This window comes from Python bivittatus, unplaced genomic scaffold (genome assembly GCF_059951505.1).
Source record: "Python bivittatus isolate LINGU-HERP-01145 unplaced genomic scaffold, Pbiv_v1 ctg000980_np1212, whole genome shotgun sequence".
In the NCBI taxonomy this organism is placed as follows: domain Eukaryota; kingdom Metazoa; phylum Chordata; class Lepidosauria; order Squamata; family Pythonidae; genus Python; species Python bivittatus.
This window is the reverse complement of record NW_028277125.1, coordinates 33,572,260-33,594,225: the sequence shown is the minus strand read 5'-3', so window position 1 is coordinate 33,594,225 and position 21,966 is coordinate 33,572,260. Positions and strand designations below refer to the sequence as shown.

At 37.1% G+C, this 21,966-nt stretch overlaps 1 protein-coding gene across 1 annotated transcript in view; it reads left to right on the top strand.

Moving 5' to 3' along the window:
* CLSTN2 (calsyntenin 2) overlaps nucleotides 1–21,966 on the top strand; it is a 203,704-nt gene that overhangs the window by 155,282 nt on the left and 26,456 nt on the right. Inside the window, exon 9 of the mRNA XM_007428023.2 lies at nucleotides 15,076–15,238. Within this exon, the coding sequence (XP_007428085.2) occupies nucleotides 15,076–15,238 (163 nt within the window). The remainder of the gene's footprint in view (nucleotides 1–15,075; nucleotides 15,239–21,966) is intronic.

Sequence of the window (21,966 nt, the reverse complement as noted above, 5' to 3'; positions counted from 1 at the left end):
CTGGATGTCAGAACAGATTACCAAGCAGAAAAGAAAAGCCAAAGTCAAGAAAGACAAAGTTCCAGGAAGAAACTTCTAATAGCTTTCAAACAGTTATTAGAAGAAACAAAAAGCAGTATTAAAACACTGAAGATGGAACAAACACACAAAAAACAGAGAATTTTTTTGAAAAGATCTGTGAACTCAGAAGGAGGTTCAATCCCAAATTATGTATATAAAGGACACAAATGGACAGTAACTGGTTCAAAGAAGATCAAGCAAGATGAAAGTAATATACTGAACATCTGTACAGTAGGGATCAACATCCAAGATACCTTAGATATTCCCTATTTACAAGAACCTCTAGTATTAAAATATGAGGTTAGACCAGCACTCTGGTCAAGCTGGAAGATGACAGGAATTGATGGAATATCTACAGAACTATGGCTGGCAACAGAAGAAGGATCAATAAAGGTTCTAACCAAAGTATACCAACAAATCTGGAGACTGACAAAGTGATCAACAGATTGGAATAGGAGAAAACCAAAGAAAGGAAACTTAACAAAGTGGGCAAATTATTTCACAATAGCCTTAATTTCACATGCTAGCAAAATATGCTTAGGATCATTCAATGCAGATTACATGGAAAGGGAAATACTGGATGTTCAGGTGATTTTAGAAAAGGCTGAGGAACAAGAGATAATTAAGTCAAAGAATATTTTTTAAAAAGTCAATATGTGCTTCATTGATTATAGAAAGACCTTTGATTGTACTGACCATGACAAACAGTGGAGTTATCTTTAAGAAAATAAAAATACCAGAACATCTCATTATCCTTATGTGAAACATACAGTATGTGCAGGACAGGAGACCACAGTTTGGATGAAACATGGTGAAACAGACTGGCCACAGGTCAGTGAAGGCATGAGACAAGGTTAATGTCTGAACAGTCAATTATGGCTAACTCCAAGTACTGTAAAAGCAAAAACTCTGCTACTAAGTTGTTTAATATAGCTTGGAACTCTAAACTGTGCCCAATAATTGGCTTTCACAAATTACCCAAAATGAAGAAGAATGTTATCACAATTTTGAATAGACATTGGATCTTTTTCAACTGATTCAACATCTAATTCAATCAATTACTATAAATATATTTTGTAAGGTTTTGTATTTATTGACTATTTTAAAGCAAGAACAATTGTTATGTTCAAAACTATAGAAATGGTGGATTACATATTTGATCTCAAAGATTCTATGTATAAGAAATGTATTATAGTATCTTGTTTTTACAAAATATTTATTTAATCTATATGCTGAATATATATTGAGGTTGGATTGAAAGTAGATGAATGAACTGTAAATGATCTGCAAGCTTTAGTAGTGAAAGTCAAGGAGCACAGTGAAAATAATAGGACTATGTTTAAATTAAAGGAAGACCAAATGAATTAACAAGTATAGCAACCAGCCTTAGAATTGACAATGAAGATATTAAAATGATAGCTATATTCTGCCTTTTAGGATCAACTATCAGTAGTAAAAAAGCCAGCAATCATTACAACTCAGAATAGACTTGGTAGGATAGCAATGAAGGCTTTGGAAAAGATATTCAAATACTGTAACATGTGTGTATCTACAAAGAACAGATTTGTGCAGGCAGTGAGAAGGCCCTGGGATGCTCTATGGATGTAAAAGTTGGATTTTGAAAAGGCAGGATAGTAAGAATATTGATGCGTTTGAATGTTGGCATTGGAGAATATTGTTGAGAATATCATGGATAGCCAAAAAAACAAACAATTGTCTTTCCTGGGTTGTTACAGACAACTTAGACTCCGTCAGTGTATATGTGAAGTTAGGGCATTTTTACCCCTATATGCATTTCTTTGTACTTACTTAAATTAACCATATTTGCCATTTGGTTGACCATTCTCCCAGTTTATAGCAATCCTTTTGGAGATGTTCACAATCACCTGGTTTTTACTGCTCTGAATAGTTTCGCATCATCTGTCTAGTTGGCCAGCTCACATATCTCTACAACATTTATGAAGACGTTAGAAAGTGTCAGTCTAACACAGTTCTCTGACAATCTTATTCTCAGTAGCTTTCCTTACCTCCACTGGAAAAAAAAATGACCATTTTATACTACTTTTGCGTTAAGTCTTTTAACATTCATGAGCATGGAGATTACTCAAGAGATATGATGAGGAATTTGTCAGAGGCTTTTTGAAAATCCAAGTGTACAATGCCAACAGTGTTAACCCCATCCATAAACGTAATGACATTCTCAAAAAAATTCTAGAAGCATAGTCAGGTGGTATTTGCCTTTGTAAATCTGTATTATTTTCCTGTAGCAAAAAATGTTTTTCCTTGTCCTTAGTTATTTTTTCTTTGATTACTGTTTTTGCCAATTGTCCTAGAACAGATGTTCTACATCACCAGACTATCCTGTGTGCATTCCACCACTGTCCACCAGTCAAGGTCCCTTCAGAAGGGGACAAGCAGCCCTGGACCTCATGACAAAGGGTTATGGAAGGCAACAGCCAGTGTTCAGGGAGGGATTCCTGCCACAGCACACAGTAGCCATTTGAAGTGGGTACATTGAAATGAAGCACAGCAGCCAGACCAGACCGTACTGCTTGTGCAGCACAGATTGGAAAACACTAGTTCAGATGTGTAATAGGAAAAAAATGAGTAGAGATTGACTACGTGGCTGGGGGCAGGTAGAGGATGACAGTATGTTTTCCTGCCCATGTGAAATTGTTAGTAGTCAGTACTTGTGCGGGGACAACCTCATTATGCAGAACAACCTTCTGCTGGCAGCTTTCAGAATATATAGAAGCTGATACTTTCTGCACTGATTTTAATTCTCTGTAACCCAATATTGTGGACAGCTTATTCTCTAGATACCATGGTAATTGCTGAGAATTCTGGAGTCATACATCTGGATGGTGTCCAGCTTGATGAGTTGCAATATTAAGAGAAGTGCGAAATTTGACAGACATTAAGTTGCAATTTGTGTAGTAAGCTGAGTATAAGTATAGGAATTCAGACTCTAAATCCCTGAAACAGGCTTAGATATGAGCATCTGGCAAACAATGTAGAAAGGATTAATTCATGGAATAATTACTTGAGTGTTTTACACTGAACCCCAGTGGATGATATTTAAATAGGCATATTTTTAAGACGAGATTAAGAGTGAATCCGTAACAGAAAGAATAAGCACGTGAACTGAGAGCACTGAGCAAATGACTCCTCAACCCTGGTCATGTAGAGATACTGATTATTTATTAGCTACTTTTACTGTTAACAGTTGTTATTAACTGTTTTCTAATAGATAACACTAGCCATGCAGCAAAATGAAAAACGTCAGAAAAAAATATTGTTTCTGAAATGAAATCTAAAAGTAGTTTTCCATAAAATATTCGTACACTCATAAGGAATGATACATTTAATCCACTACAGGCATGACAGAGTATCTTTGCCTTCTCACCTTCTGTTCACCTCCATGCAAAACTCATCCATCTCCCACACAATGATTCATTTCACAAACAGAATAGGTACAGTTATCGCACAATTTGGGGGCAAGTGAACAAAGCTTCAATCTAAATTCTGGAGCCTAAGGAATTTCTAAGTGATAAGTGCATACCTATTTCTGTTGGGCTTATTTTTCAAAGGCCATTTCTATTATCTGAGCACAAACGTCTCCAGAGAAGAGGATGTCAGAGAAGTGGCTTTTAGAAATTGAAGCTCCAGTTACCTTTGGAGGGAACAACACTGTGTCATAGGGATGGCAAGGTGCTTCTGCAGGATGTTCTAATAGTAAAAATCTTGCTCCTTGAAGTCTTTTAACATCCATTTAGTGGTTTTTCATCTACATAAAAGGGGATAATGCCAAATCTTATTCAAAAAGCTGTTTTGTACAGGACATATTTTGTAGCTTTAAAAAACTGCCTTAATATCTTTTCCTTCCATTGGCCTATAAAGCATGCATCTACTATTTGTATACCAATGATGCTTTTGAATGAGAAATTCCAATTAGCATGTAATTTTTTGGCCTATCCTGACCTTCTCCTTGTTTCCCCTAAACAAAATCCCCCTTATTTTTCTATTCTAATGGTGATACTACTGCGAATGCCTTTCTCTCTCATTTACTTTTCTTCAATATCCCTGTTTTTCATGTGACAAGATGTATCACCAAGCTGCCATATCACCATCCATTTGACTTTCAAATCATCCCTAATTCAATTTAATATCTCTCCATATTTTCTTACCTTGCCTGCATTGTATGTGACAGTGTTTTTAGAGTTTCTTCCTTGGCTATACTGGGAAAAATATACTGGGAAATAGTCTCCCAATAAAACATCTATGTCATCCAAAGAAGCAAAGCTGTTTCTCTGAGAGGGACTTTATCTCTCTGCATATTATGGCGCACTAGTGCCAGTTCGCAGTGTGCATGATGCAGGGACTGAGGATGTGGCCTTCAGCAAATAGGGCGTATAATCCTTGTCTGATAGGATCCATTCTTCACCAATCTATCCTCCTCCCCCCCCCATCACACTAATTTATTATTAACATTGCAGGTTTGTGGAGATATCCACACTGTATCTTGGGCACAATTTTTCTTAAGTTATTACACTTTCTTTTAACAATAATGGAGACTCCAATCCTTCTTCCAAAATATTTTTTAAAATTAGGTCAGTACCCTTTCTATAGTTTACTACAGAATCTCTTTGGCCAGTTTCTTTTCCTTTGTTTTCTGTGCCCATTCAAGTATTTATCATTGAGAAACTCAACAGGGTATATTTTTTTCAGTGCTTGAAATGACCAGAAAGAGCCTCCTTTTCATCCACAAAAAAACACTTTTCAGGTTCTCAAATACAGACAGTCTTGTTCTTTCCAGCCATCTGTCTCCTTCTCTAGCACATATCCTGTTAGTTGAACAGCTTCACAGCTTCAAATACATTACAAAATACAAAATAAGATATTCTCTGGAAAGATGTGACAGGCTCAGAGGCAGATTTAGAGAGCATGGGTCTTCTTGAGTAGCTGAGCAGAATGTTTGATCTTAGTGTTGTGGCTGAGAGGATAATTCTAAAGCCCTCCAGCAAAGGATCAAAGGGAAATTGTCCTAACTTATGGTGTTGTTCAGTCCCTTGCAGTTAAATAAAAATGCAGAGCCTGAGTTAACCAACTTTTCACAGTGGTGACATCTTGAAATTCAACAGAGACAGACTCATCAATTGAAATTCTCCACCATTGGTGAAGATTTATGTATGAGCCTTGTGACTTGTGTTGTACTACAGAGTCTAGAGGGGATTGAAAGCAAATGGGTTGTTCGGGGTACAGGGCCTTGCATGATACATTCTGTAAATGTGCTGAGTTAAGGCAATGAGCTGATGTCATTAGGTGTAATATTTATTCTAGAAAGCGGGCAAATCTGTAGTCCTTCCTTCTCATAAAGAAGAACCCCACTTTAGGCTTTCTATCATTTCCATGCTCCTCACATGAGTATACAGAAGTGTGCCAGATATATTAAAAAAGAAAGATGAAATATAATCGCTTTTTTCCTTCCAATGTCACAAGGCACTGCTACTTTCTGAAATAGCCTCATTCATGCTCATGGCCTCAAGCGTAACATCAGGTGGTGTGAGCCTTTAAAGCAGCTATTAGTATTCAGGAGAGCCAGAGGTCTGTGCTTGCTTTTGATATCACTTTGTCGTAAATGGACTGTTATAGTCTCTTTCATTATCGTTGTGATCATAAATAGTGGCTTAAAGTGCAAAAAAAGAGTATTACAGGTTGCAGTGTTGCTGAGCTTTTGAAAAGAAATAAGTGGAAAAGAGAGCAAGAAGGATGTTCAATGAAAAGTCAGAGTTTTGCTGACACACAGGAACACAGCCCTATATAGAGATAGGCCAAAGGGGAGACATAATTATTTCACCCAATTGTCTTGCCACTAATGTCACATGTTTTTAGGAGGGAAAAAGAACGCAGGTGAGGAAGTAAGCTGCATAAGCAGAATTACTGTCTCTTTTTTTCCTTGTACTGGAGCACCATAAAATTTGGGAGATTATTTTTTAGCAGGAACATGCAGTACTGCCTCTGTCTCAGCAGAATATAAACTATTCCATCTCTCACTGGCACTCAAGTGCTGTCCTCAGACCTTCTGTGGAGGGTTAGGGACCTCCTGAGAGCAAATTTGTCTGGTTTGTACTAATGCAGATTGGCTGGTTTGTAGAGCGAGGAAGGTCCAGTTGCCCAAACAGAAGTCCACTTGTGTGACATTGGATGTTACCCAGTAAAGGGCTTTTGATGTATAACTGTGCAGAATTTAATAAACTCCAGTGAACTTAATATTATTGCATAGTCATTTTGCAGATGAGAGTTCACCCAGTTGCTTATAAAATAAATTAACATCTTATATTTGTTTTGTGAAACGTAATTCACCTTTGAATACATTTGGATTTCACAAAGACAATTTTAAAAAATTATTGAAGAAAAGTACTACAAATTGGAACAGAACTGGAATTCAGTATCTGAAGATTCTCACTTCACAGAGGTGCGATTGGCCCCCTCACTCCTGGCCTTCCGAAGGGCTTTGAAAACCTGGTTCTGTCACTTGGCCTGGGGTGGGGAGGGAATACTTCAAGCATGGGGATGGCTAGCCCCGTAGAGGCCTGCTGTCTTCAGCCCCAGATTTTTCATCTTCTTGAACTATCCTTTTTTTTTTTAGTAATGTTTTTTTAAAATTTTGATGTTTTATGTATTTATATGTATTTATGGTTTTAATGTTTTGTGTGAGTCGCCCAGAGTCCCCCATTGGGGGGAGATGGGCAGGGAGAAATTAAATAAGAAAGTAAGTAAGTAAGTAAGTAAGTAAGTAAGTAAGTAAATAAATAAATAAATAAATAAATGCAATAGCACTAAAATAAAAAGCTCTCTAGAACATACTGAATAAAAACACCCACAATAACATGCTGAATTTTCCAGACTTTCTAATAAATACAATTTTAGCATTCTGTCCCTCCTCCAAACCTGCTGATTTACCTTAAAACTGTTCACAAGATGTTTTAAAGCATCATTGCTTACATAATAAATTAAAACATTTTGGTGCAAACAGAAAAAGAATTGATTAAAATTCTTCTTATCCATTATCTAGTCCAATTGCCCATCATTTATTTATTAGAGGCCATCTATTTAGAGGCCATCCAACTTCCAAATGACTTTGGGCAGCTTACACTTTAAAAAAGATGGAAAACAATAAGACAAAAATATCATGTACATCCAGACAAACCACATTCCATATGACATAAAACATAGCCAATGAGGGCTTCACAACCACCCTATCCCAAACCTGGGAGAACAGCCACATTTGTAAATATTTCCATAACATCGTCAGGTTGAGACCCACTTGGTTCTTTGGGGGGATATCTCTGGGAGGGCAGGTTCTTGAATCCTGTAGATGACATTGTTTGATTGAAGGGATCCAGAGCTAACCAACTCTGCCTGATCTTCCTGACAGGCAGAAACAATGGGAGATTGGCAGTTTTTCAAATAGCCTGGCTCTGTGCTGGTCTTTGACCAAAACAAATAAAATGTCAAATAACTTGGCCCTATGCCTTGAAGGCCTTTGTAGATAATACTGCTTGATAGATAAGTCTACTGGCAACCAGTGTAGTGTAGAGCAGTGGTGTCACATGGACATACCAACACTGCCCATGCTGCTGCATTCTGAGCCAGCGGTACCTTCCAAGTGGTCTTCAGGGGCAGTCCAATGTAGAATACATTGCAGAAATCCAACCATAAGGGACTAAGGCATGAGTCACTTTCTGGATCATCTCCTGATCCAAGAATGGGTGCAACTGATGTGCACCAGATGAAGCTGTGTAAAGGCCCTCTTGGCCACAGCTAGCAGCTGCTCTTTGAACAGCAGCTGTGAGTCCAAGACTACCCCCAGATGGCCCAACAGTCTTGAATGGGAAAGTCCAATTCCATGTAAGGCTAAAGATGGAAGTCCTCAGATCCGAGGGGCTCCAAAAGCCACAGCTACTCAGTCTTGGCAGAATTGAGCTTGAGTCTTTTCTCTCTGTCCAGACCCATACAGCCTCCAGACTCTATGGAGGGACAGGACATTGATGACATCACTTGGCTGGACCAGGGTCAAGATATATAGATGGTTATCATCCTCATATTGATGATACTGGACTTTAAACCAATGGATGACCTCACCTAGCAGTTTCATTAGATGTTAAACAAAACAGAAGAGAATGTTGAGCCCTGAAGCACCACACAGATTAAAGCTGAGGGTGCAAGCTCCCCTCCCACCCATCAACACCATCTGGAACTGGCCACCAAGAAAAGAGGACAACCTCTGTAACAAGGGGTCCCCAGGTAGTATATGGAGTAAATTGTAAATAGATAATGACAGCACACACACACACCACACACACATGCACCAAAATGTAAAAGATCAGTCACTATATGCAGCTTTTAGCAGAAGAGCAATGGTTAGTATTAGGAGCTACCAGTGTGGAGTCATACTGACCTGCTAAACTCTATATTCAATAGCATCTGATAGGAATAAGCTTTAGTTATGACTTAGCTTTATTAGAGAGCTGTGAATTCCAGTCTGCTTTCTACATTGCACTTTTGTATAGAGCACTTCCACAGGTGGAACAACTCAAGGCCATCCCAACTGAGGGAAAGGACAAGTTATAATCCCCTGCTCCCAGTTGGTATTGGCCACAGAATCCTACATCAATAGTGACAATTGAGGTGGGGTCAGTTCACTACATTGTTTATAGGTAGCGCAATAGCTTAGAAGATGGAAGACATGTAGCTCACCCAGCTTTCTTCCCCAACCATGGGAAATATCTGGGAAGCTGCCAATGTTGTACCCTCAAAATATGCTTTTTGAGGCAAGTGTCTCAATTCTGCCTAATAGTAACACAAGTCCTGGAAAAGCTTTTATACCATCTATAGGTCATCATATTAATATACTTACATATCTCTTGCTATATAAAAGTGACAGATCTACAATGCTGCCAGTGATTAATAATGATTGACACACAATTTGAATACTTTTCCTTTTTGTGTTCTGCAGCACATATTATGTGAAGCATAATCATTTTGACAATAGCAGGGGTGTTATATCATTAATACATGCAATCCAATCATTAAATATTTTTGGTTTTGCTTAGACTTTTTCCTGAGAGTTGTCACACTGGGTCCTGACATGCAGCCTGCTTGCCCATTCCAGGCAACTGAAGTTTTTGTCATCTTGTACATATATGCACACATACCTCTGCTTACAGTCTTACTATGATATGGTTGGTTGCCAGTCAGGATGAATTATAATCAAACCAATTCTTGCCTAATTTAGATAACACACCTGGATGTTGTTATGTCTGGATGTTATTATATCTGGCAGAAATCAAACACTGCCTTCCACAGTAAGAACCTCATATAAGCTGCCAAACATGGAGATGGTAGTAGGATAGTTTAGGAACATTTATCTGCTTCAGGACTTGGACAACTTGCCATCACTGAAGGAAGCGTGGATGATACTTTGTATCAGAGAATTTAGGGGAGACTATCAATCCATCTGTCTGTCAGTTGAAGCTGAAGCACAGAATGGCTCATATGGAAGCGAGGATCCTAAACCCACAAGGGTATAAAAGAATGAATGAAGATAAACAGGTTTGCCATGGAAAAATGGGCCAAAATTCCTACCAATCACCAATCACCAATAAGAAGTGTTTAGTTGCTCTGATGGCAACTAAAGATGTCACAACTAGTACTGAATCTATAGAGATGGTTACTTTTTCACAGTGACATTGTTGAGGAAATAAGTAAAACAAGTAACATCAGTGTTATTTTTTCATTTGGACTTACCTTATATATTATTAGGGCCCATATGCATTCCTGAAAAAGGAATTTAAAAATTCAGAAAATCTGAAAGAGGACTTTTCAGAAAAATGAATAATCAAGGACAGAAGCTGCTAAAAAGAGATAAAGTAGGAGAAACTCCTTATTAATATACTAGATTGCTAAAATTCTTTCAAGAAAACTCTGGTATCAGTATTTTTAGGTGCTATGCTCTGCCTTCAAGTAACTTCCATTATGTGTGTAGTATCACCCACAAATTGGCTAAATAACTTGTAATGTGTAAATTCTAGAACTTCAGTGCATTCTCATTAAGCGTGTAGTAAACACACAAGAATCAGCATGCTTGTTCCACTAACAGATAGATTAATCTGTCAGTTTCAGTTTCTATCAATTCTGCCTTTCTGTATCAATTTGTGATTTTTCTTTAAAAAAAACACTGTATGAACATATGTTCATATAACCTAGACATTACCTAATACACATTTTTGGGACTCTTCACATGTACTCACTTTTGATGTCTTTTTGAGCTAAGAAATTCATTGCAAAAATCTGGAGAAAGTGGAATAATGAATGAAAACTGTTTCTCCTTTCCTGTATTGATTAGTGTCATCAGAGATCAACACACAAAGAGAGGCCACTCAATCTCCTGTGTTCTCACTATCACTGAGCTCCACAAGGCACAGGAAGAAATTGCCTACCAGATCACTGAGATAAACCTCAAGCAGTTGCTGAAAACTTGCAAGATCCATTAGGTGACTGGGACAAACTATTTTAATCACACTGTCACCTTTGCAGAGGTCTAGGATATTGACAAGGCATATGTAATCAGGAAGTGAGCTAACATAGCAAAGGGCAAATGACAACATCTTTCATCCCCATTGCTCCAAGAAAAAAGAAACAGATCCAACATGATAATGTATGTAAGTTGAGCTAGAGACAAGTACCTTGGCTCCAGTTGCTTGGCTCCAGTTTCCATAGCATCAGCAGCATTCCAGGAATGACAGTTGAGCATTGGTATGCACCATTCTCTGCTGGCCCTGATAAAACAGAGTGGCCCTGGTTATTATTGCCAGTTCTACTTGTTCTGGCCTCCCACAGTCACCCATTCCTCACTTCATCACAGTGGCAACAACAAAAATGGCACTAACTACAGCCATGAAGGTGACAGAGGTACCTTTCTCTCCTCACTGCCTTCACTACTAGTACTGTTGGCCTGCCATATGCTAACTTTTGTTCCTTCACTGACAGTCACATTCACTGCTGATCTCATCTCAAGCCTTTGATTCCTATAAGGAATTCCTCTCTTCCATTCTTAATCCTTCTTCAGTTCTGCTCTCATCCTTCACTCCTATTATACTACTACATCCTCATCGCATCAACAAACCCCCATTTCCACCCACATTCATTTGTCTTCTCCAATATAACCTTCAACACTCCAATAGCCTGACTATATCCTTCCAAAACCCACCCCCGACTAAGCAATTTAATTTAATTGTATTCAATTTATTGTATACTGCCCAAACTCCAACTGACTCTGGGCAGTGTACAATAAAACCAGTAAAATAAAAACAGAATACAATCATTATAAAAGAATAAACAACAAGAACAGATGGCAAATCCAGCTAACCACACCCACAGACAGTTCTTTCCACATCCAGCCTCAAACTCTAAAACAGACCTGCCAGTTGGTATGCATCTGTGTGTAGGTATATAGACATACATATGATTTATAAATTTTGTGCAATGAAAGAGTGTGCAATAATGCCCCCTCCTCTGATTTTCTGCACAGAAATCACCTGTTAGGTTGATTGGGCTGAAAGTGACTGGCTCAAAATCACCTAGCCAGCTTCCATGTCTTAGAGAAGACTGGAACCCACAGGCTCCTACTTTCTAGCCCAGCACCTAAACCACTACACTCGATTCCCTCTCTGTGTGTGCATGCATGTGTGAGTGAGAGAGCAAGAGAGATAATTTCTGTGCCTACTATCATGGATAATAATTACTAATTTCTGTTCTCCAGTCCAATTGCTTTCAACTATCCAGAATTTTAATAGAACAGAATATATGTAATTCAAGGTGGAGTTCTTTAGTGCTCTCTGAGCTTGGCTATTTGCTTGCAGATGTTTCATTGCCCAAGTAGGTAACATCATCAGTGTGATGATCCAGAGTTTTCTTAATTTGCCATAGCCAAGCAGTAGTTGTTCAGAGATAAAGTAGAACGATCAGCCAGCCTGGGGTTCTTTATGAAGAGTCTCTGAGATGGCAAATACACAATGCAGCATTGTTAATGGCATTCAGCTCCCTGAAACTAATGCTATAATTTGGAAACTGAAGTATAGCATGGAGAGGGTATAGACATAGATATTTTAGAAAAAAGGGTGATTTTTATTTGCTATACTTCACATGTTGTCAACAATATTTAGTGTCAATGCAGACTTCCTAAAATGACGATTGCCCAACTTCTGCATCATGTGGGCCAACTTACAGATATTCCCTTTTAGGCTTTTACAAGTGGTTTGGCATTGCCTCAACCTAAACCAGGTTGGCATTGACATTGTCTTTGGCATTGGTGTTGGCATTGTCTCAATCTAAATCATTCCAGTGCTCAACTCAGAAAATCAAATTTTTCTGCCCCAGTGCCTTGACTTGTAATGTTAATGTTAATTCAGTGGACAGAACCCCTTTCAATATTTGGATCAGAGTGGGCTGCCATTCAAACTTGATGCTTCAGCAGGAAACACCTGTTTAGTTTACAGGTAGTCCTTGGGTTACGACTAGTTGTAGTTGTAACCATTCAAAGTTACGATGGCACTGAACAAGAGGGACTTACAACTGGTCCATGAAGCTGCAGCTGTTACAGTGTCCCTGTGGTCACATGGTCACAATTCAGGCACTTAGCAACTGGCTTGCAATTATGATGGTTGCAGTGTCCCATGGTCATGTGATCTCCATTTGTGACCTTCCCTGCCAGCTTCGTACAAGTGAAGTCAATGGGGAAGCCGGCAGGAAGTCACAAGTCACTCCTGCTGCCACCACTTTTTGGCCTGCCCACCCACCCATCTGCACTCCATAGCACCTGCCTGTGACACCCATGCATCCACTCCATAGCATCTGCCCACAGCACCCATGCACCTTCCCAAACTCCAAAGCACCTGCTCATAGCTCTCACTCACAGCTCTTACCTGCTGGCCTGTTGGCCTGCTTGCCTGGGACTCCTGCCTCTTCCCATGTGGTGGTCATGTGAGATCCTCGGTTAATGACCCGTGCAGTCCTGGGGTTATGACAGCAACCGGTACTGTCAGAATTGCTGTTGCTAAGTGATACAGTCACATGACATCATGCTTTACAACCACATTGCTTAGTGACACAAATTCCGGTCCCAATTGTTATCCTAACCTGAGGACTACCTGTAACGATTTACTTCAAAAGCATTTACTTCAATCAAGTTTCTTAAATTGAAGTGCCCTACAAAGCCTTAGAGTCTGCCTTGGAGCATGTGTGGATAGGAACAAAGAAGGTGACCAAGGGGATAGCAGAGGTCTCATGCTTGTCTCACTGTCTCCTTTCAGTTCAGTTCAATCTTTATTACAGTCATGGACCAGCACTGTCTCCCTTTATTTGCTGATTGTGTGCTTGGTCAGGATGCCTAAAATCTAGAACAAAGGATGTCTACAAAGGAATAATGTTATGGTGATTAAAATATTATGATATAGTCATACATGGAGCCACATTTAATTGCTTCTGTGATAAACATTTCAGGGTAAAAAAAAAACCACTACGCAACTCTAGCAATATGGTGTACTACATAGAGATTTGTTCCAATATAAAGGGGAAAAAAGAACCCCTGAGCCAGATCTTGCATAAAGTTGGTTTATCTTAGGCAGCTGATCTTAGATGAAAACTGTATGATCTTGTGAAATGAGAAATTATTTAATAGAACCATAGAACGTATAGTTTGAAAGGGACTTCTGAGATCATTGAGTTGAACTCCCTACCTAGTGCAGGAATCCACTACTATATTACCCCTGACAGATCTGGCCTCTGTTTAAATACTTTCAATAAAGAAGAATCTACCACCAGCTTAGGCAGTCTGTCCCATTGCTAAACAGATCTTACTCTTAAGAAATTTTTCCTGATGTCCAACTAAAATCTGCATCTTTAAATCTGTCATTTAAAACCCTGATATCTTGCCTTCTTACTTGAAACAACTCTGAACAATTCTACCCCACATTCTACATGGCAGCCATTCAGATACTTGAAGATAATTATGTCTCCACACAGTCTTCTTTTCTTCAGGCTATACATGCCCAACTCCTTGTAGCTTCTCCCTTCCAGGCCCTTATGATATTAGTTGCTCTTCTCTGGACATACTCAAGTGTGATAAAGTCCTTCCTAAAATGCAGTGCCCAGAACTGGATTCAGTACAGTACAGCCACACCACTGTAGAATTTAAAGGAATGTAATTACTAGAGTATAGTCAGTAGCTGCAGTAATAACTAATAGGTAACAACTATTAGCTTACAGGTAATAACAGCTATGTTTTTCATTATGCTTCTGCTTAGAATTGTATAGCAGTTTAAACAAATAGATGTTATGAATTATAACTAAACAAATCCATCTGAATAGATTCTGTAGGTTGCCAGCTGTTGCCAAATAGTGAAGGAAATTACAGTGAGCCTTCATGTTGTATCAGAGAAATGGCAATTGTAGTGTTATTTATTCCTTAGTTTATAGAGTGAAATTATCCCTCCCCTTTAATATAGATATTATTACCCCTTAGAAACCTGTTCTTATATTTATGGATGAATATTTGAGAAGGGGAGGAGGATATGGAGCCTTTCTTCTTTCCTACTGGTGTTCATTCTGCATAGGAAATGGATCCTAATAAAAATCCCTAGGAACAAATTTACTAATTTATTTCTTCCAGTTGCTGCATAATATTCTATAATAGCATATAGTTACTTGGCAAAAATTTAAATGTGCATATGTGGCTAAATCAAATAGCACTTGGACAAATCTTGTACTTTTTTTTTTTTACAATTTTTTATTCAAAAAGGAATAAACATTTTATGTTATATCCATAAAAATATAACAGGACCACTGAAGTCTTCTCCAGTTTAAAGTATAGCAGTATTCATTTTTTTAGCTTTATGATGCTCTAAAACTTTATTCATGAAGCCAGATAACATTGCCTTTTCTTTTGTTGTTTAGATTTGTGATAAAGAATGGCACTACTATGTTGTCAACGTTGAGTTCCCAGTAGCTACCTTGTATATGGATGGTACAACATACGAACCTTACCTTGTAACTAATGACTGGCCTATTCATCCATCACACATAGCAATGCAACTCACTGTTGGAGCCTGTTGGCAAGGTAATTACACTCCTTTGAATGCATAAATTGAAATTTAAAGTTATTGATATTTGTATTAAATATAGGGTTGTATTTAATGAAATCATAGTTTAACAAGGCTACCAGAGAAATGTTCTCTGAGACAAACATATATCTTATAAGTTAACAGAACTGCATTTGGACCTTCCTAAAATTTGAAGTAGAAATGTAGGCAATGCAAATGCAAATGCAAATGCAAAAAAAAAAAGTAATTTGATTTTATTATTATGAAAATAAAAGTTAATTGAAGAATTTAGAGATTTTCAGTGGAGTGAGAAAACAGTATTTTGAGCTTGTATTTTATTTATTATTCAAATTTATATAGCCACCAATTTCATATCTATGCCTCTGTCTGATTTCTGTTCCTTCAAATCAATCCTTTCAATTAATCTTTGTTACAGATTCCCAGGCCTTTTCTATTTTAGTCCATTCATTCACACCTGGCCTTAGAAATTAAGCTTCATTTATTGAACACTATGCTGTCTTGCGAATCGTTAAAACTTACCTGATTAAAAAGTGTTACCCTGTTCCATTCCAAGTAACTAGTTATAAGTTTTATTTTGACTCCTTTTCTGTATTTTTCTTTCTTTTACTACTATTATATCATTAATTCAGTAGACTTTGATAGTCCTCTCTCATTGACTTTTTCCACATATTGCACATACTATGATTTGCTTGGTGTTAGCTTAGTATGACTTAACAGTCTATAATTCAGAAAGATATATGAACCCTAAGATGGTGTACTTCCTAAAGCCTCTAATTTAGCTTATTTTATGTGTGAATTTTATTTATATACACATAACACTTTGCTATGAATGACTTAGTAAGGACAAGTGTTCCTAATGTTAATAAAGTATACCCTAATGTACACCTTGCCCAATCTGAATTTCTATCCAGCTTGACTTTCAATTACCTTTTTTTTTGAGCGGGGAGGGGGGTTAGTAAGTTTTGGCAATCATACATACACACATATATATATATATTTGCTTTTTAATTAATGAGAAAAATAAAAACAAAGCACAAAAATAATAATACACTATCAAGAAGAAGAAAAAAATTTAAAAGTGCTATTACAAAAAAGTGACAAAAACACAACAAAGGAAATAAAAACTTGGCATAGTATATCATTGTAATAGTAAATAGTTACAAATCTATATATATTTATCTAATGCAAATATTATTCAGATGCATATATATTTCCAATACATTTATGTGACTATCATATTTTTTAACCTATTGTATTTTGTATAAATCAGTCCCATAATTCATTATACTTGTCCATACAAAGTCTATGTCTATAGGCAATCCACTCATAGGTAGCAAGCACAATCAGGTCTTCAATCCATTGAGTGAATGGAGTTTTGGCAATCCTAAATCACATGAAGAATACTAAATTACAGAAAGCTATCAAAACATTATTAATTACTATTCCATTAGATGATGATGATGATGATATTTGGTTTATGATTATAGCATTCCAATTTATGATTATAGTTCATTCCATTTTCCACATGCTTCGAAAAGTCAGCTGATTAGAAATTAAGTGCTTGACAATCATGCATTATAGTTTATAAGTTGTACAGACTTTGTTGGCTCTCATATGCTGTTATGGATTTTGAGGTAACACCACCTCTGCATTTCAGGTCAAGCATAGGCAAGGAAAAATGTGTCTGGATAGAGAGAAAACATTTTGAATTTTCATGTGATTGTCCTCACTCCTGCCATCTTCAGAATGCTGAGGACAAGCAGGAAACATCATGAATCCATTTGTACTCCTCCATCTGACCCAAAGGAAAGTGTTCTGCTGCCTGAACTTTGAAAGAACCTTGAGTAATAAAAACCTTCTTGCTCCATTGCACACAAAAAGGGCATTGAAGGGTTATATGTATATATATCTTAAGTCTGATTGCCAAGCAGAATTCCTAGCCCTAGGTCCTAGAGTGTATAATTTCTTAATGGATCATACTTTGGTGTGATACTACATACTTATCCAGTACCCACCAAACTTCATATGCTTTAGGTGAATCAGAGGCTTACATATAACAAGTTGTAGGTTCCCAAAGTGTCTTCTTTTATGAGTAGTGTGGTGTAACAGAATGATCAAAGACAAAATAATGAATGGAGCTATACAATTCACATTTAATATAGGACCCCTCTAATAAGCATGAAATTAGTTTGTAGTGCTGGCAAAATATATAGTCTCTTTCTGGAGCGTTTTTTCCCCTAATTGCTCAGTGTGCTCAGCTGATTCTCCCCCCTAACCAAATAGATCAAATGTACAGTGTTTACATAAAGAAACCACAGTTTGGAAGAGACCCATCAAGTTCATATATTTCCCAGCAGGAGATCGAGACAGATTCTTGTTTTATCTCAGATTCTTCCCAGTAAGATCGTATTATCATATCTGTCTGTCTGTCTGTCTGTCTGCCTGCCTGCCTGCCTGCCTGCCTGCCTGCCTGCCTGCCTGCCTGCCTGCCTGCCTATCTATCTATCTATCTATCTATCTATCTATCTATCTATCTATCTATCTATCTATCTATCTATCTATCTATCTATCTATCTATCTATCTCCACTCTCACCCCTATGGGTAGTATGTCTCTTCCTCAATCTCAGAGGCCTGGGAGCTTGAGGGTTCTGCACAGTATCTTAGTTGTTCCTAGCACTGCACTTTACTGGACAGAGAGCTCTGATGTTGTTCCTGGGATCTATTGGAGCCTCTTTCCCAGCTTAGGACTCACAGCCCCAAGTGCTCCAACTACCACTGGGACCACTTTGGCCTTTACTTTCCACATCCTCTCTAATTCGTCCTTCAGCTCCAGCTACTCATACTGCTTCTTCCTGTATCTTACACCCTGCCACTATGTGTTGGACTGTGTCTGAGGCCTCTCTACACAGTCTGCACCTTAGGTCCTGTTTAGTGTGGTAGACCCCTTCTTCTATGGATCTGGTGCTTAGTGCCTGTTCTTGTGCTGCTATGATCAGTGCCTCAGTGCTGTCTTTTAGTCCGGCCCTTTCCAGCCACTGATAGGATTTCCCAATGTCAGCCACCTCAGCTATCTGTCGATGGTACATCCCATGCAGGGGCTTGTCTTGCCGTGGCACTTCCTATATATGCTGGGGTATATATATTCAGCTGCAAAAGCAAATTATTTTCTCTACATTTTTGCATTTGATTCTAAGCATAGACACTTGACCATGTGTGTAATAGGGGGAATACTGTGCAAAACAATCTTTTCTAAAGTCTTGTTATTGTGAATCTTTCTCAATATTAGTTCATATCCTAAGTGGATAGAGCTCCCTGCTAAGAGATTTCAACTATACTTAAAGAGGGCTTGGCAAACTATTAGAAAATACATGGGAGAAATCTGAATCAAAGCAAGATATTCAATTAGATATTTAATTCATGAACGCCCAACCAAAAGATTGAACTCTGAACAACATGCAACATTTTACTGAACATGAAATATTTCTATGGTAATTAGTGTTTTTATTCCCTTCTTTCATCCTTTTCTTTTCTGCATGACCTTGCAGGTCACATTAAAAACTTAATTCCTCGCTTGAAATCCTTTATTCATTCTTTTCTTGTTGGTAGGTTTGTTTCCTCAGAAATACTTCTCGGCCCATTCATTGCCATTTTTTTAGAACATTAAAAATAATGCAGCAGTAGCAACAGAAGAACAGATAAATGGAGAAACAGTTTCATAACCTGCCATTTCTGCAGCAAAATTTTTGTTTTTTTAAGAATCATAACTAAAATGCATGTTTCAGAAGAAAAAGATAATCAATAGTGCTATAAAGGTTTTTTTTTAATAATTTTATTGTATTAAATAAAACTGCCTACCAAAGTCAAATATATCAATCTTTATTGTGGCTATTAACTGGCACAAAACAAATATAACTGTAGGCCTAAAGATCAGCATAAAAGGATTAAAATAACTGATCGGGGGTAAGTATGAAGCAGAAATTTTAATTAAAAGGAAATTTGAAGATAAAAAGCCTCACTTAAAATACGAGTGTTTTTTGTTTGTTTGTTTGTTTTATGGTGCCTTTGAATCACTGTTGACTCCTGGTGACTGCCAGGACAAGTCCCTGCAGTTTTCTTGGAAAAATTTCAGAAGTGGTTTGCCATTGCCTCCTTCCTGGGACTGAGAGGGAGTGACTGGCCCAAGATCACCCAGATAGCTTTGTGCCTAAGGCAGAACTAGAACTCATGGTTTCCAGGTTTTTAGCCTGGCACCTTATCTGCTACACCAAACTGGCTCTCTTTTGGCTAATAAAAAAGTAAATCTATCCTAAATTTAGGAGAAAACCATATCTAGCAGACCATAATTAATCAAGTTCAGGTGCTATTCATTACTATACACATATGAAAATCAATTTCAGGCATAAAATTATATATTTTGGGACATTTCATTTATTGGCTAGAAAAGTTTATTTCACACAATTGCAGCCTACTTTTGAACATGTTCCATGTTATAAGAGAAGACATTATTACTGCCACCTGCTATTCTGTCAGTCACATATCTGGCTGTCTGCCCACCTGCCTGTCTGTCTCTTCCTCTCTCTCTGAATAAGACTGAATAGGAAATTTATTTATTTATTTAAACAATTTATGTGGCCGCCCAACTCACTCACGGAAGACAACAGAAGACAGTTATCTATAATGAATTATTTTTTGTATTTTGAATATATTCAAAATGCCTATATATCAAGAATCTAAGTTTTACTGTTTACAACATTTGTCATAACATGTTTTGAAGAAGTAGCCGCAATACTTCATTGTCTAATAGTCACTGACTCTTTTGCTATGCAGATGAAATACAAGGTGCCCAAATTATATTTTGAATGAAACAGACACATCGCTATAGATCTCTGAAAGTTACATTTGTTTTGTACTGCATTGAAAAATGTACAGCAAACCAAAATGTTATCACACTTACATGTATATCCTACAAGAGTTTCCTAGTAGGATGTCAAATCTTACAATATTCTAATCAAAATTTCTCCCTCATAAGCAAGTTAAAAATCAGTTTTATCAGTCTCTCATTTAGTACATTAAGTTGTCGTTCAACCTGTGGCCTAACAAATAAAGAGTTGGTCAAGGTAATCTGCTGATGAATTAGACATCTGAATCCCAACCAGTTCAAAATCCACTGCGTTGCACTAGCTATAAGGAGGCAGAATCTAGAAATAAACTGCTGTCAGTCAGTGCAAGGCAATTGCCTTTTAATACAGGTTTGTTTCTAATATATTTGAAAATGCTATGGTAACAAAGATAATTTGCAATTATTTTTTTAAACACATAACATACAAACAATCCCTACTGGTAATATAAAATAGAAAAAAGTATCTTTTTCTTAGGGCCTCTTTTTTTCCAACTTCCTCTTAGTGATAGACAATATATTTAACTGAGGTTGGCTGAATGCAGTTACAATCAGTGACTGTTTCTATATTCAGAGAAACTTGTTTAAAAACCTCACCAGTAATTTCAGCTGCCTACAGAGAGAAGAGAGAAATGGCATGGATATTCTTGATTCCCCCTTGGTTACTATTGGCTAATGGATGAATAGGAGGTCAGTTAATCAGATATGGTAATTCAAATGATAGTATGCATATGAATAAGATCATTGTGCAAGGTATTTTTCTTTAGTATTCTGGGGCTGTGTCTTATGGTTTTCAGACAATATTACCTATTTATTTTTAATTAATGGAAGGGGAAGCATAAAAGTATAACAAAGTTAGATTACAGATCACAGTCCCATAAGTACAGATGTACTGATCAGTCTAAAGTTGATCCATATGCATATTGCAGATATTTGAACATTATTTCATTCCATCAAATGTCAAACAGAATGATTTTAAAAAATGGTGCCAGGAAAACAATACTTGCTACTTTCCGATTTTATATGGATTATGGATTTTTCCAAAAATGTCTGGATTTTTCTATGCAACTTTTTTTCCATACAACTATTCTAATATATAGTTTCTCTACACAATTTTCCCTGTTATTCAGTTTATTACCATGCAGCTTAACTCGTTTTTTTTTTTTTTTAAATTCTCAAATATGCTATTGGAATAAAAGTTTCAAATTGATAAATGAAAGTAGTGCTGGCCAATAAAAAATAAAAAATTGTCCTCTTTTTACTGTTTGCAGTTCTTTTTTGAGCCTCCAGTTACATCAATTAAAAAGATATTATCTCATAGTAGTTCTATTTAACAATACAAAACAACTTTAGTAATACTTTTTTTCTTCTAAAACACATCATTACATTGCAGTAATATTTAACTGTAATTTTGGCAAACAAAGCTTCCTATTAAACTGAAAATATATTCTATAATGCCAAGATATAACTGCTCCCTTTTTCTTTTTTAATTTACCAGTCATTTTTTTCTGTATCAAGGTCTGCCAGAAAATTTAGCTAGAATTCAATTTGCCTTGTCTCCAATGAAGTAAGGGTAGAAGCCATGAGGTTTTCAATTTCCATCCTGCACCTAGTAGCACTAATTCTTTGAATAAATTTTAAGTGCAGAATTTATTTCCTTAGGTCTCTAATGTGCCCATCAGTACTAATGTATCCATGCATACCTTTCTTGGCATCTACCCTCAAGATATCCTTCCCTTTATTTTTGTTATATTTTCCTCATTAAAAAAAATGAAATCAATTCATATATGGAAGCTAAACAACTGTCTGCCCAAAGCATAATTGAA